The sequence below is a fragment of the Bombus vancouverensis genome, chromosome 1 (assembly GCF_051014615.1).
Source record: "Bombus vancouverensis nearcticus chromosome 1, iyBomVanc1_principal, whole genome shotgun sequence".
NCBI classification, from domain to species: Eukaryota; Metazoa; Arthropoda; class Insecta; order Hymenoptera; family Apidae; genus Bombus; species Bombus vancouverensis.
The window spans coordinates 14,096,958-14,112,302 of NC_134911.1; the positions used below are offsets into that span (position 1 = coordinate 14,096,958).

The 15,345-nt window shown below is 31.3% G+C and overlaps 2 protein-coding genes across 8 annotated transcripts; both read left to right on the plus strand.

Moving 5' to 3' along the window:
• Nucleotides 1-115: 115 nt before the first annotated feature.
• LOC117153581 (BRD4 interacting chromatin remodeling complex associated protein) lies at nt 116-12,076 on the plus strand. 4 transcript variants are annotated; one of them, XM_033327743.2, is made up of 16 exons: nt 116-350; nt 928-1,576; nt 1,730-1,910; nt 1,996-2,076; nt 2,164-3,729; nt 3,797-4,048; nt 4,139-4,240; nt 4,451-4,555; nt 4,896-5,040; nt 5,139-7,645; nt 7,713-8,123; nt 8,241-8,444; nt 8,521-9,056; nt 9,125-9,368; nt 9,432-9,534; nt 9,616-12,076. In XM_033327743.2, exons 3-16 carry the CDS (start codon nt 1,806-1,808, stop codon nt 10,353-10,355), a joined length of 7,101 nt encoding a protein of 2,366 aa, XP_033183634.1. In that variant the 5' UTR covers nt 116-350; nt 928-1,576; nt 1,730-1,805; the 3' UTR covers nt 10,356-12,076. The 4 variants fall into 4 exon arrangements, with proteins under 4 accessions (XP_033183634.1, XP_076476009.1, XP_033183635.1 ...); XM_076619894.1 differs by having other exon boundaries at nt 8,241-8,402; XM_033327744.2 differs by having other exon boundaries at nt 2,020-2,076.
• Nucleotides 12,077-12,992: 916 nt separating this feature from the next.
• On the plus strand, nt 12,993-15,291 carry Dph2 (Diphthamide biosynthesis 2). Of its 4 annotated transcripts, none has more exons than XM_033327750.2 (6): nt 12,993-13,097; nt 13,180-13,286; nt 13,544-13,877; nt 13,951-14,432; nt 14,506-14,800; nt 14,880-15,291. In XM_033327750.2, exons 2-6 carry the CDS (start codon nt 13,182-13,184, stop codon nt 15,047-15,049), a joined length of 1,386 nt encoding a protein of 461 aa, XP_033183641.1. In that variant the 5' UTR covers nt 12,993-13,097; nt 13,180-13,181; the 3' UTR covers nt 15,050-15,291. The 4 variants fall into 4 exon arrangements, with proteins under 4 accessions (XP_033183641.1, XP_076476060.1, XP_076476066.1 ...); XM_076619945.1 differs by having other exon boundaries at nt 13,081-13,109; XM_076619951.1 differs by having other exon boundaries at nt 13,085-13,103.
• Nucleotides 15,292-15,345: the final 54 nt, after the last annotated feature.

The window sequence follows — 15,345 nt, forward strand, 5'->3', positions numbered from 1 at the left end:
ATCAGGATAAAGATTTTGCTAAATGGGTGCTGCAAAAAGTTACAGTACCATAACCGAGGTGTCGCCAATGGTAAAAGCTCTGGGATTTTATAGACTTGTGCTAATGGCAGCCTTGACAAATACATGATGGCCGTTGCCACCGAATAGTGTAACGCGTACATGAAACTGTCGTGTACCAGAGAAGTTTATTATTTTAAGTAGAATTTTTCCTCTTATGTACCTAATCTATATTGTTTCTGTTTGTAAAAGAATAAAATTTTGTGCCTAGAACTAAAATCATGCAAAAAGAAGTGTGAAAAAACGTAAAATCGCGAGAAGAAAACACGGGTGGCAAAACCGCGTTCGCGGAGGTAATATTGACAATTTTTCATCACGACGCTATTCGCATTTTTCCGCGTCAATATGAAATAGTTGTATCCAGGATACCTTCTTTGGGTTTCTCAGCTATTCGAACCGAAAAATTTTTCACAGATGGTTGCTTTTTCTTTTGTTTACGCCTTGTCAGTTGGGCTTTTGTTGTGTGCATCCGCGCGCCGCTGGTACCTATAAGTGAGAGTGAGATGTATGCGACCCTTGTATGCGTGTAAGTGGCTTGTGTGGCACGTATGCTTGCACACAGGCGCGCAAGTTATAACCTCAAAATATGCTTCCAGCTGTCGAATTTTTCTACAAAACTTTTTTTCCACTTTAAAATGGTTACTTGTACATGCAAGTGTTATTGTGTCATAAAATTGTCATGATTCCTGACATAGTGTACATGACATTATTACCCAGTAGTATTATGTATTTTGTTCTATAGTACAAGTTCTAACAAACTTAAATATTAATAGTTTAGTGCAAATTCGAAAGAAGTAACGCTATTCGAATGAAACTATAAAGTGTTATTCTATCTACAATGACTAATTGAATATTGTTTACATGTTACAGGGTGCAAATTAAATATAGAATCTGTGAAGCCATAAGTGTAGTGTATGTGACATTTTTAAACAACACCAAACTTGAAACAGTTCTGAACTATGTTTGTAGTTCAAATGTAAAATGACTTGATATTAGTGCTTTAAACATTACTAAAGAATATCTATGGATTACTAAAGGATATCTATTAAATGTTATTTGATAAATTGGGATAATACAGAATATAGTATTTGTAAAGTGATAAAATTGTTTTATATGCCCAAATTCTGATGTTATGTCATGGAAAAATGTAGTTCAATTGTGTTTATACATGGATGTAATTTTGCAACAAATGTGCTTTAAAGATAAGTCAGAGTACTTTCAAAATGCAGTTGTGCAATTATTCTTTAATGGATAATGTAGTTCGAAGAAGAACTACCTACTATATACAAGAAATTAATATAAAAACATGGGTAACATTAAAGTGTGATATTAAAAACTAATATCAACAATCCATGTAAATAAACATATTTTGAAAACATAAAAGGGTATTGCCTAAACAACAGATGAAGTAAGAAGTTACATGCATGACAGGAATAGGAGACGTAGGTCGCAGACGCGTTGAATGGCGCCGTAGCGCAAATACAGTCTTCTACTGTCATTGAGTTGTAATTTATGAGTGGTAAGTTCTGCAATTGGTTTACATACAACATTTATTAAAAACTTAAAATATGAAATTATGTATAATTTTATATAGCTATATATTTATATTAAATTTAGTTATTATTATCTTGATTTTAGTTAATAACTTTCATAATGTCTTACAAATATATAGGGGTATATAGAAACAAACATAGATAAGCTGAAAAGGTGGCTAGACGCTGCCCGGAGTAAAGAGGGGCTGCGTGGGCATGCAGCAGCCTCAGTCACGCCCTCTTCTCGGGGACTCAGTATCCTCTACAACCTCCCCGACTGCTCGGCGTAACAATCCTGTTGCTGTTTTGACACATCAGCAAGTATGAACTTTTTAAATAAACCTTCAATGATACTCTAAAATTCATATAATACTTAGTATCATATTTTTACTGCAATTTATTTCAGTTACAACAGTTACAACAATTGCAGGCTCAAAATTCGAGTGGCCAGTCATTGACATTTGCTTTGCAACAAACATCAAACAATGTAAGTAATTAAAAATATATATTTATTTGGAAAGATATATCATTAAAGTAAGTAAGTAATATTTGTTTCTATTACAAAATCTTACAGCCGCAAGACCAAGGAAATAGGTCAACGACTGGGAACCATATAGTATATGTAAACCAGTTAAACCATTTAAATCAGGGTACCATAAATCCCTCGGGGACTGGTATGGGCCTACCCCCGGCCACCCCCACTTTTGGGGTGGGCCTTAATATGGGATTGCCACTATCACTTCTAAATACTAGCCTTACATCCCTCACATCTAATGTTATCACTACATCAAATCCTCTGCTCAATTTGGGCCTGCCAAGTATAAATACAGGACTAACTACAATAAATCCTAGCCTCAATCACTTGAATACCATAAACTCAAATTTAACTTCAAATATTGGTTCAAACAGTATTAATAATGGTTTATCTGGTTTGGGACAGGATATAAATAGTATAAATACTGGAATTAATAGGCTCAATACATTAAATTCAACAAATATAAATTCTGGATTGCCCAGTGTGAATACTGGAATTACCAATGTAAATCAGAATTTGACAAGTTTAAATTCAAACATAAACCAGAATGTTACCAGTTTGAGCACAAACTTTACATCCCCAAGCTCTGGTGTATCTGGCTTAACTGCTATTACCCCAAATATAAATACAAATTTAACTACTACCAGTATAAATTCTGGTATAAATCAAGGTCTCAATCGACCTATTAATGCTTTAACAACTGGATTGACTCAAACTAGTCTAAATTCCAGCAGTACACAATTTCCATTCCAAGCCATACAAAGTATACAAAGCATTGCACCACACATTGTTGGGTCAAATATTGCACATGTACCAAGTTCTGCTATATCGCAGCACCCGAATTCAAACGTTTCTACTATTTCACAAATGTCAAATACCGGTACCTTGACAAGTTCCAGTATATTCACGAGCACTTCCAGCGAACCAATTCATTCAACCACAGCAAATGTGAATCACGCTTCAAACGTGAATCTCACTACAAATATTCCACATCTTGGTACAATGCACTCAAATTTATCTAATGTATCAACATCTAATGTGCAGCATATATCTGCATCAAACGAACCGAATATGTCACTGAGCCATACTTCTTCTTTAAGTTCTTCTCAGACAACTGGATTTCAACCTCAGCGACAGTATTCACAGGGAATTAACCCTGGTTTAAGTTCATCAGTAACATTAACGGGCTCATCTCAGCCATCAAATGTGGTCAGTACAATAAATACTGTAAAATCTATGCAGAACATTCAAAGTCAAAATATTAGTTCTCCAAGCAGTCCATTTTCAATACCATTAAAAAGTCCAGCATCTAATATTGCACCACCTACACCAAGCCCTAGTCCTAACAGACTATTACTTAGAAGTCCAGCATCAAACTCAATACAATCTAATAGAAATAGTCCAAGTCCTGTTGGAACATCGACATCAAATAATAATTTTAATATACAAATGCAAAGTCCAATGCAGAGTCCAATGAGTGTTAGCCAAATACAGAGTCCTGTACTTAGTCCATATCCTCCTGCAAAAAGTCCTCATCTGTTAAGTGGAAATAACTCTCTGAACAACAGAAGTCCAGCACCTGGTGGGAGTCCTGGTCCACCTGTGGTAAGAAGCAACTTACATTAATGTAAAATAAAAAAAAGTTGAACACAAACATTTATTTCATTTCCAGGTTAGACCCAATACACCAATACTTCAGCAAGGCATGCAAGTATTGCAAATAATTCATGGTACACCACAGGGGTATCAATCAACACCAACACAGTTGGTTACTAGGACGCATTTAATTGGAAATCAACAAATTCAAATAGCTGCGACTAAACCGGCAAAACAGCCACCACAAATTTTACCAAAACCTCCAAATCAACAAGCTGCTGGATCACAACAAAAACAACAACGTGTTAATACTACAATTACAAATCAAGTAATATATTTTGAAATGTCTATTCTATTCGAAATATCTTAGAGACATTATTTATTTCTATTAAAACATGAAATATTGAATTATTATAAGGTGACACAACAAACTCAGCCACAGTTAGTTCTTGCTGGACCACAACCAAATCCTACAACAGCTACAATGATACCAACAGCACAAGGTCTACTGTTAAATCAGGTAATAACATCTGTTTAAGATATTCATCATGTGCATGTCTCTTTGTTATGTGATCATTTAAAAGTTTACACATTGTGCCTGTTTTAGCAGTTATCAATATTATATGAAATATTTTTAATATGCTTGATATCTATTGTAAGAGCTTACATGCATTTTAGTGTCACAAATATCTGCTTTGTGCTTCATATGTTTATCACATTTCATACATAGGTTTTGCCGTCAACCGGACCCGTTATTGTACAGCAACAACCAGGTGGTGTTCAGCTCATACTAAGAACGCCAGCAAGCGCCCAGCAACAAACACATACTGCACAGGTGATGGTTTCATCCATTCAGCCATTCAACTTCATCATGTTCACAATCATTGCTTACTTAATACTTTATGAATTTATTTTTATATGTCATTTTAAATATTACTTAAGTTCATCAACATTTTTACATGCTATATCAACAGTTGGATCTTATATGTGTTTTATGTTTTATATGTAGCATCTTTGCAAGTTTCAGATAAGTTACTTTAGTGTAAATAATATTACAATATTGAAAAATATATTAGGATAATAACATGAACAAAATTAGGAAGACAATTTTTTTTGTTAATATAGTGGAAGAAATATGTTCTTGTATAAATCTGTTTCTTTTTTTTTTTTTATAGCTAACACAACAGCAGTTAGTAAGAGTCGTCACAGCACAAGGTATGCAGTTACAAGGCATTACACCTACATTTTTTGCTGTACCTAATGGTTTTCCTCCAGCTGCATCTCCAGTAATTAGACATACTCCCTCTAGTCCTGCACCTCGTAAGTGTTTATAATATACTTGAAAATTTGTTTAAATATATTTTTCTATAAAAGAGTTAAAAAATATTTATATTAAAATTATTTATTTTTTAATATAGCTGCTAATTCAGGGACTGGTAATTCCATAGTGATTCAAAATGCAATGGTACAAAGCCCTCAGCCACAAATTTCACAAGTAGGTTCAGGTTCCAATACTGGTAACACTCCATGTACGCAAGCTGTTGTTGAGCAAACTTTATTACCACCTCCTAAGAAAAAAGCAAAGAAGAAAAAGAAAGCAAAACGGAAAGATGATGAACCACCAAGACTGGATCTTGCTAGTATAATGAAAATATCAGGAATTGGAGATGATGATGATATTTTTGATACTGATCTTACAACTGAATCAGATGTTTCTTGTCAAGTTCAAGTTGAATCAAGTTCGGGACAAAACCTGGGACAACTTTCATCTCAAGTACCTACAATACCTACCAGTTCTGCTCAGAATTTGATACAAGTACCTGCACCAAATACAACGAACACACAAACGTCTGCATCTCAGACATTTAATAGCCAACTTGTTGCCCAACTTCAGATGCCTGTGCAGAATGTACAAGGGCAATTACGATTTGCTCTTGGAGAAGATGGAAGAGTTGTTTTACACCGTACACCAGAACTAAATCAGCCTGAAATGGATCAAGCTACTGCTCAAGCACTGATACGATCATTAACACAAGGTGGTGGACAAAATTCACCAATTATTTCTCATCTTCTTGGACAAGCACAAACGACGACACAATCTACACAAAGTACTGTGCTACAGAGACAAAAATTCGTTAAATCACCTTTATCATCCAGTGTTTCAGCGGTTACTACTACTGTAAGTTCTGCAGCTCCACAAAGTGTTACTTGTGCTACTAGTCCACAGCATGTGCAAGTATGCTCGAAATCAAACAATCAACAGAAAAGTGTAAATGTTCCTCAAGAATCCAGTCCTGTGTTAAATGTTTGTGTTCAAAACAATCTTGTATCTCTACAAACATTGGATATGCAAGCATCGAAAAATATTAATGTACAAAATCTCACACCAACAACAAAAGCTAATCAGTCATCTAATTCTAGCCTTCCACAACCAAACAGTAATGTTCTAACTTCTGATGTTTTAGCAACAAAACCTTCGTGTACTACATTCAGTGTACAAAATTCTCGATTGACTAATACAAGTCAAACGACTACTAATCAACAAAATTCTAATGTCTCTGCACAGAAATCTAGTCAAGTGCGACTTACAAATGCTTGTGTTACTACTAATGTGCGACAAAATTTAAATAAAATATCTCAGAGTGCTGCTCATGTTCAAAAATCCTTACCAAATAATTTAACTGTACAAAATGAACACATAGTGACAAAAAGTAATCAAAGTCATCAGCAGGAATCAATAACACTGCAACAAGAAACACCAATATATCAGCATAATCAACATCAGCAAATAACAGCACAGACTGTACAAACGCAGAATGTCCAACAAGTTTTTGAACAAAATCTTCAAACTTCTGGATCAAATGCTCAACATAATTCTTTAAACATGTTACAACAACAAAGTTCTTGCAATACCGCAATGCAGCATGATGCTATGAATGTTTTGCAACAACATTCTAGTATTCAACAAAATACAATTAATGTTTTACAGCAAAATGCATCTAGTAATGTACAAAACATTGAACAAAATTTGCAGTCTGCCATTGGTGATTTAACTCATGCACAGCAAAATGTTATTACGAGTATGCAACAACAAAATACATCTGCTATTTTGCATAATACAAGTGTACAACAAAATGTAAATGTACAGCAACAAAATGTAAATGTACAACAACAAAACGTTAATGTACAACAACAAAAAGTTGTTGCAGCAAACACATTTTCTTCTGTGAATACGCATCATTTTGAATCCCAGAATACGGTTAATGCTATACAACAAGGACTAAATACGCAGCAAAATAATCAACATCAAAATATTCTGATTACAAATGCTCCACCTCCTAATGCTATGCAGCAAAATGAATCTCAGAAAGTAGAAACTCAAACTGCAACAATGCTTAATTCAACAACAAATAATATATTAAATAATGCACCAAAAATTACTCCTGAAATTTTAAATGCATTAAGTAATTTAAATCCTAATGAACAGTTATTAATTGCAAATGCAAACGGACAAATGCAATTAATCAGTCAACAGTTGTTGCAACAATTTTTAGCAGGACAATTAAATGCAACTAATCAGGTACAAAATCAAAACCAAACTCAGAAAATAGTGATCGGTGAGCCAGATGCAAATAATCAGAATTTACAAGGTGTACAAATCAATACTCCAACGAGTCAAATAATTGTAAATAGTTCTGGTGGAGCTCCTACAATTCAAAATAATATACAGAATATTGTAGTACAAGCTGCTCCTTCGCAAATGCCGCAACATATACAAATTCAAAATTCTAGTTTTCCTAGTCAATTTATTGACAATCTAAATCAACAGCAAATCAGAAATTTAGGTAACAACCAGCCAAAGAAGACAAAAATTATTAAAAGAACAAAAACTGCTGTTACTACTCAAAATTCTGGAAATACCCAGGTATGTGTAGGTTTTTTCCATTTTTCTATTCAGTCTCCTTTTTGTTGTTAATTTAATATAATAACAGGTGACAAAAACAATTACGGTTCCCCGCCCGACAATGATTTCAACAAATACAACTAATCTTCAGAAAGTTGATAATTCTAACAAAATAAACACTGTAGTGTCTCAAAGTACAAATCCAATTAAGAGTGAATCTTCTCAAATTATTACAAATGGTCCTGTACTTCCATCTTCTCCTGGAAATCATTTATCAGTTCCTTCAAATGGTCAAATGGTTCAAAGAGTACAGACTATTCAACTTAATGCTCAAAAACAGCAATTATTAAAAAATATACAATCTCAAATACAAGTTATATTAACTCGTAAACCGGGTTCACAACCAGATCAAACCGTTTTAACAAAGTTATATCAAGACCAAGCAAAAATTGTGGCAAGTGGAAAGGTTATCGGTGCTTCAACACATCACGTTAGTAGTGTAAGTCTTGTTATATTATTAATACAAAAAGCAAAAAGTTTGTAGTAACTTATAATGTAAAAAGTGTAAAGTAATGTAAAAAGAATGTATAATGCTATGCAATTTTATTTTATATAGGGTACAGAAACGGGTTTTAGTATGAATGCAGTTTCAACAATGGCACCAAATATAATATCCCAGAATTCGTATAAAAATCAGACATCAGCTGTACAAACTCAAACACAACCATCTACTACTGTGGTAACTTCACAAAGCTTGAATCCAAGTACATCTTCGACGGTACAGAATAATTCATCTAACAGTTATATGAATAACCTTTCGGTATATAATAATTTTTTATATCATAATTGAATTTTCATTTATGTTTTTATTGATGACTTATTGGTGAAATTTACAGATATCACAGAATGTGCAAGGACAACAATGTGTACAACAAAATAATCAAAATGTACACCAAACGCACACAAAACAGCACAAGATTTATCAAAATCATGGAAATCAGATATTGAGTCCGTCCTCTGCCAATATGCAAATTTTTTCACCACCAATTACCTCTGTAGCTACTGTACAGAGTAACGCACAACAATCACCTTCAGTCCAAACACAACAAATGGGAATGCAACAATCAACCCAATGTCAAACAGACCCATTAGACATAAAACCAAATATACAAATGTCAAGTCCTGTTAAACAAGAACTTTCTTCACCTATTCAAATACAAGTTCAAAGTGGATCACCTGCAGGACAGGTGGCCTCACCTAGAGTGATTGGCAAAGGACCACAAAGAATTCAAAGTCCTGTAAATACCAGTGGTAATCCCAATAAACAAACCGTTAGTCCCAACAACAATTCAAGTCCTTTAGTAAGTCCAAGACAAGGTATAAAAAGACCTGCATCCAGTCCAATTTGCAGACAAATTAATCGTAGTGATTTGTAAGTATAATCTTTTATTTTAATATAATGATACGCATACGAATATATCTTTATTTTTATATTTACAGATTAGAGCAACAATTGAAAATTGATCAAAACGGTGCGATAAATCCAGATGTAAACACTCCATTTTTGAGTAAGCGTGATGCTTGTAAACGTCTTGTACGGTATCATTGTTTAAATGAGCAAGTACTTAGTTCTAAGGACTTGGCAAAAGCTGATGAGATGTTTGAAGAAACAGCCAAACATTTACTATCAAAATTCAATTCTATGATGAACAAGTACACGTATCTTCTTCTGATGGAGAGTATGGTATGTTAAAAATATGTAATTTTATTCTTAAAATTTTAATAATCACTTAATTTAAACTTACAGCGAGAAGTGAGGACGTCGGAATTGATGATGATTGATAGAACTTTTGTTGCTGAAGAACAAAGTATATTAAATAGGTTACGAGAACAAGAGGCTAAAGTTAATGGTAAAGTTAATATATTAATGAATAAATTTCTTCTGTTATGTTATTTATTATAATAATCTTTTTCTTGTATTTATTTTATAGAAGAGTTCAAAAAAGAAGAGAAGCCATTAGTGCCAAAGGTTGAACCTGGTCTTACAGAAGAAGAGAAATTATCACCAACATTAACTAATGTATCTGTAAAACGTGAGTTAGAAGATGACTTTCTAAGTGATGAAATGGAATGTAAACCAATGCTTAAATCAACAAATTGCACTAGTGGTGATTATGATGAGTGGGTAGAAATACAAAAAGAACTTGGTGTATATCCATCTACCACAGACTCGTTTAAATGTAAAAATATAAATAATAGTGGTAGTAATAGTGCATGTGCTGTGGCTGTTACAAGGTCATCAAAAACTGAAAGAACACGAGCAAATGGTGAATGTCGTACTACTGTACCAAGTACGAGTATTTCTGGAGTTCAAAACGCAGTTATAAAGGACAATTGTGAACAGGATAGTACTCCAGATTTTGAAAAACGTTGGAATAGTGCTACTGATCTCGAGCGAGATTTGTTAGAAGATACAGACAGCCTAGATGGACTGGCCTTACATTCTCAAACTCAATGTCCAGGCTCTCTTCAAGTAACAACCGAAAGTGGAAATGGTAATGAACATGATGACATTACCGCACAGGTACAATCTGCCATTGATAGCATTCTTAATCTTAAAAAACGTCCTACAAATACATTATCTGGCAGTAGTGGTAACAGTGCATCACAATCCAGTGAATCAAAGGACACAGTGCTTGACCAAGCAGTCCGCAGCATTTTAGGCTCGTGACCCTCCTTTAATAAAGTATGTTAAACAAGTGAAGTTAATGGTGAACATCATGCTAATTGTTCGTTTAAAAAATTTTTAAGAACTAGACATTTTTTTGGTGATTTTTTTGTGGTTATGTGAATAATATAAAAACTATGTTTGATATTAAGAATGCGACATTATCTTTGGCAATGCATATTTGAAATCCTGCAAATTGTTGCTAAGTTATTTGTACAAATCCTACAATTTTAATTTCATTTATACATAAATTAAAACGACTATCTGGATTATCCAATTTTGTATACTTCTCCAAAATTTGTCAAAAATTTTTGTCTGCAATGGCAATAACTACTCATAATATAAAAACAAGTATACTTTCCAGTAGTTTAGCTGTAATAAAGCCATCGCGTTTACCTAAATTTAGCAGCTGTACATGTGGATAGATAGACAAATAGTTTAATAGCTAGATAGTAAAATAAATAGTTAATTCGCTCAGATTTTTGAATCTGCCACTTTGTAATGTAATTTTGTAAAAAGTAATTATTTAAAACAACTTATTCCACTTTGTCCGTAGTACTTGTAGAAAAATCTTACAGATACTTAAAACTGGGTCGGTAAATTGTACATACATTTTTAATGTGTATTAATATTATTATTATTATTATTGGTATTATTTGTATTATTGTTATTGAGATTCACATTCTCAGAATTATAATTGTATTATTATTATTATTATGATTATTATTATTATTATTATTATTATCATTATAATTGTCATTAATATTATTATCATTATCATTACTATTATCATTATTATTATTATTATATTATTATTACAATTATTATTGTCAATACCATCAACTACATTGATGAAGAGAATGTATGGTATAAAGAGAAAGTAGTGATTTAAGAGACTGAAATGGAAGACAATGAAAACAAAAGGCAAATGATATATAAGGTGAAAAGGGAACACAAAAATTTCTATGATAATTTGAATTTATTTCTATTTAATGTATATGCAGTCTTAAATGTTACAATGCAAAATCAAACAGATAGACATTTTTTAAGTAGATATAGTATTTTACAAGTTTTTTGTCATCACATGAAATCACAATAGATCTGAGTAAATGAGTACATGTGTAGAGAGCACATGTGTGGAAAAAGGGTAATTACATGTTGGTGACATTTTAAATAAACAGTAGATGACCGGTGAATAAGATTTAAAAAACAAATCTTTCTATATGTGCCTTTTTATTTTCTACATAGTTGATGACTAATATATCTTATATGTACACCTGACTTGTAATTTTTATTCGATCAATGCTAACATGTTACATAATGCAGATTTCTTAATCAGTATGTTATACATACAAGATTATGGTCTGATTTAATCATTTTCTGAAGATCATACATTAAAAGAATAACTTATTATCACCAGCAGTGCTTTTGCAACAAAGATTTAGTTACATGGTTGTATTTTTACATCCTTTTCCCACAAAACTTCATGATAGCTCTCTATACACAGAGGCAATGAAATGTTTTTGGCAAAAGCAATCCAAGACTGACATATATACAGAGAATCAAGCAAAACTATGTAATGTATTACAATAAGAAATAATCATTTGTACATAATATCAATTACACTCTCGACGGCAATCGTGACTTAATGAATTCTTCAAAGATTTTAAAATTTGGATATGCTATAGTTCTTTTGATCCTAATAAATTGCCGATATTTCACAAGTATGTGTATGAAAATATTTTTATCCTTGTCTATAATTAAAATTTCAGTTTGCAGCAGAATATTCGATTTCTAATACTAAAAAGCTTACACAGTAATGTGAGATGCCTGACGAGAGTGAAGTCAAGTGGTTAATATGATAAAATGTAATTAGCATTATCAATTACATGATTTTGAATATCATGAATATCTTGTAGTGGACAATTCCTCTCCTAATATTATGGAAATATTGATTTCAATCACAAGTTTAGGTGCCTTTTAAGATAATGTTCAGTCAACTTTTTTATCTTGTCAGGATTATATAGTATTTTAATAGAGGCACATAAAATTTATATTAAATTACATGTTTTTTACGTGTATCTATATTCTAATATATCCCACAGATTACAAAATTAGTTGGAATTGTATTACAGTACACACTATTTAGTTTCTAACATGTCTCAAATTAATGCTTTCTACTTGTAGATGTATATTATCAAAATTATTTCAGACTATTTTAATGGATATCTTAAAGTATTTAATTATTAGTTATGTAAAATTGTTGAATTAATAGAAATGAAATAACATCAATTGGATATATGAAAATATTACCAAATTTAATTATAAAACTTAATATAATATTTCAACTCATAGAACTTCAGTAACATTGACATTTAATTTTTAGTGAGTTGCAATTTTATTAAAAATATATCATTTCTTTATTTATAAAGAATATATAAAAAAAACTTTACAGGTAAGTTAAATTAAAAATATATATTATAAAATTAAAACCATAATAAGACATCAAAAAAGTAATAAATAATTTGAATAATTAAAAAATTAGACGTATGCAAGAATTGTTGTAAAGAGCTTCAAATTTATAATTATCTTTGTGAATATTATTACATTTTAAGTATGTAATGTATACAGTATACATAGGTGAATATAATCTATACAGATTTTTCATGTTGTATAAGCGTATGTGATTTAAGTACTAACAATAGGTGTGAATACATGTGTATGCAACACGTTCATAGATTTATGGTATATGTAAATGTATTTGTTTGTAAACAATTTTTATTATGTACAATTTAGTGTATTAGTATATGAAATGATATAATTTCAGAAATGACTAATAGAAATATAGAAGACAAAATGAACGATACTAGTAAAGATGATTCTTACGAGGTAGCAAAATGTGGTAAATGGATTAATGAGCATAATTTAAATAAGGTTTGAGTCTTTTATTTCTGTGATAGTTGTCTTATTAATTAGAAATATATGACATATAATATAATTTTCATAAAATATTTAACTTTCTTCTATAGTTCCAATAGGCTAAAAACACGATTTGGAGGTTAGATGTATCTGTCCTTATATTGACATATACAATAATATTTCATGAATATATTTACAATTGAAAGCAGTCAAGTTCATAATTATAAATACATACTACAAATATCGGTCTGATAACTGTTCTATATTTCTAGGTCTGCCTACAATTTCCTGATAACCTTTTACCAGATTCAGTAGAAATTGCATTACGTTTGGAAAACTGTATCAACAAGAAAGTATATATTTTGGGAGATACTTCTTATGGTAGTTGTTGTGTTGATGAAATAGCTGCTCAGCATATTAATGCTGATAGCATAATACATTTTGGTCACGCTTGTCTAAATCCAACTACTCGTTTACCTGTGTTTCATGTGTTACCCAAACAAGAAATTGATATATCAGAACTTATTAGTAAATTTAAATTAAATTTTGTGGATCAGACTGAAAAAATTTTATTTTTTTATGATATTGCTTATGCACATAAAATTGGTAAGTTTCTTAAATCTAAAAAAATGTTTATTTAATGTATTCAATTACTTTTACAAATATATTTCTATTTCAGAAAAGATATATAAAATATTAAATGCTGTTTATAAGAATTTAATCTTTACTTCATTAAACTGTATCTCTAATGTAGAATTCACAGATGTCAAAGATGATGCATCTACGATAATCTTAGGTAGATGTTTTAAATTAGATAAGAAATCTAAAATAGAAGATTATATAGCATTTTTCTTGGGAAATGGTGGAAACACATTTACTAGATTAGCAATGACAATCTCTGCAAAAAAATGGTACTATTTTGAAAATAATAGCGTTGTTGAATATGAAATTTTAAATACACCATGGTTAAAAAGAAGAAGATTTGTAGTTGAGAAATTAAAAGATGCTAGAGTTGTTGGTATAGTTGTGGCTACTCTAGGTATTAAAGATTATCTTAAAATAATAACAATGGTTAAAAACACCATAAAAGAAAAAAAGAAAAAATCTTATATTTTAAGTGTTGGTAAAATAAATCCAACAAAACTTGCTAATTTTCCTGAGGTATGTTGAATAATGTTACTTGAAGTATTAAATACATTGCTAATATGGGTAACAATGTATTTTATCTTTCCAGATCGATGCTTTTGTTGCAATAACATGCCCCGAAAATGAAATATTTGATTCTAGAGAATTCTTAAAGCCACTATTAATGCCTTATGAAGTAGAATTGGCATTTAATAGTTCAAGGGAATGTTATACACAATATTGTATGGATTTTAGACAAATACTTCCTGGAGGAGTGAATTATGTTGATTTTAAGCCATCAACAGATTCAGATGTTTCTTTAATTACTGGTGAACTTAGAAACTGTGATGAAAATATTCCATGTACAGACAAGATGAATGCTCTAGCAATTAATAATTCATCAGGTATTTACATGTTTCAAAAGATATCAACAAATTACAATAAAGCATATTTTGTTTAATACCATTATTTTAATGGATTTAGATGTTGTTGCAATTGGGAAAGCAGGAGCAGAATTTTTATATAATAGATCGTGGAAAGGGGTTGAACAAAGATTAGGCAAAGATGCAGTACATTCAGCAGAAATTGGCCGCTATGGATTACCAAGTTGCTATGAAAACGAGCCGATTTCCAGAGAAGATAATAATGAATGAACATAATAAATATAATAATTTCTATACTCTATTCTCTATATTCTATTATTTCAAGAGAAAGAATGTTGTTTAATTTCTCTAATCTTTACACAGAAGTGTTAGTGATATAATTAATCCTTTCACATACTTTATGTTTCCTATGCTTAACTATAACTGCATAAACTATAATTTCCTATGCTTAACCATGTATTTTGACAAACTGTTAATTAATTAAACGATAAATGTGTTTATTTTCGAAAAAATGCATTATGTCCTGTTTACAAAAAATCAGATAAGAAGTGTTTCTATTACTGACA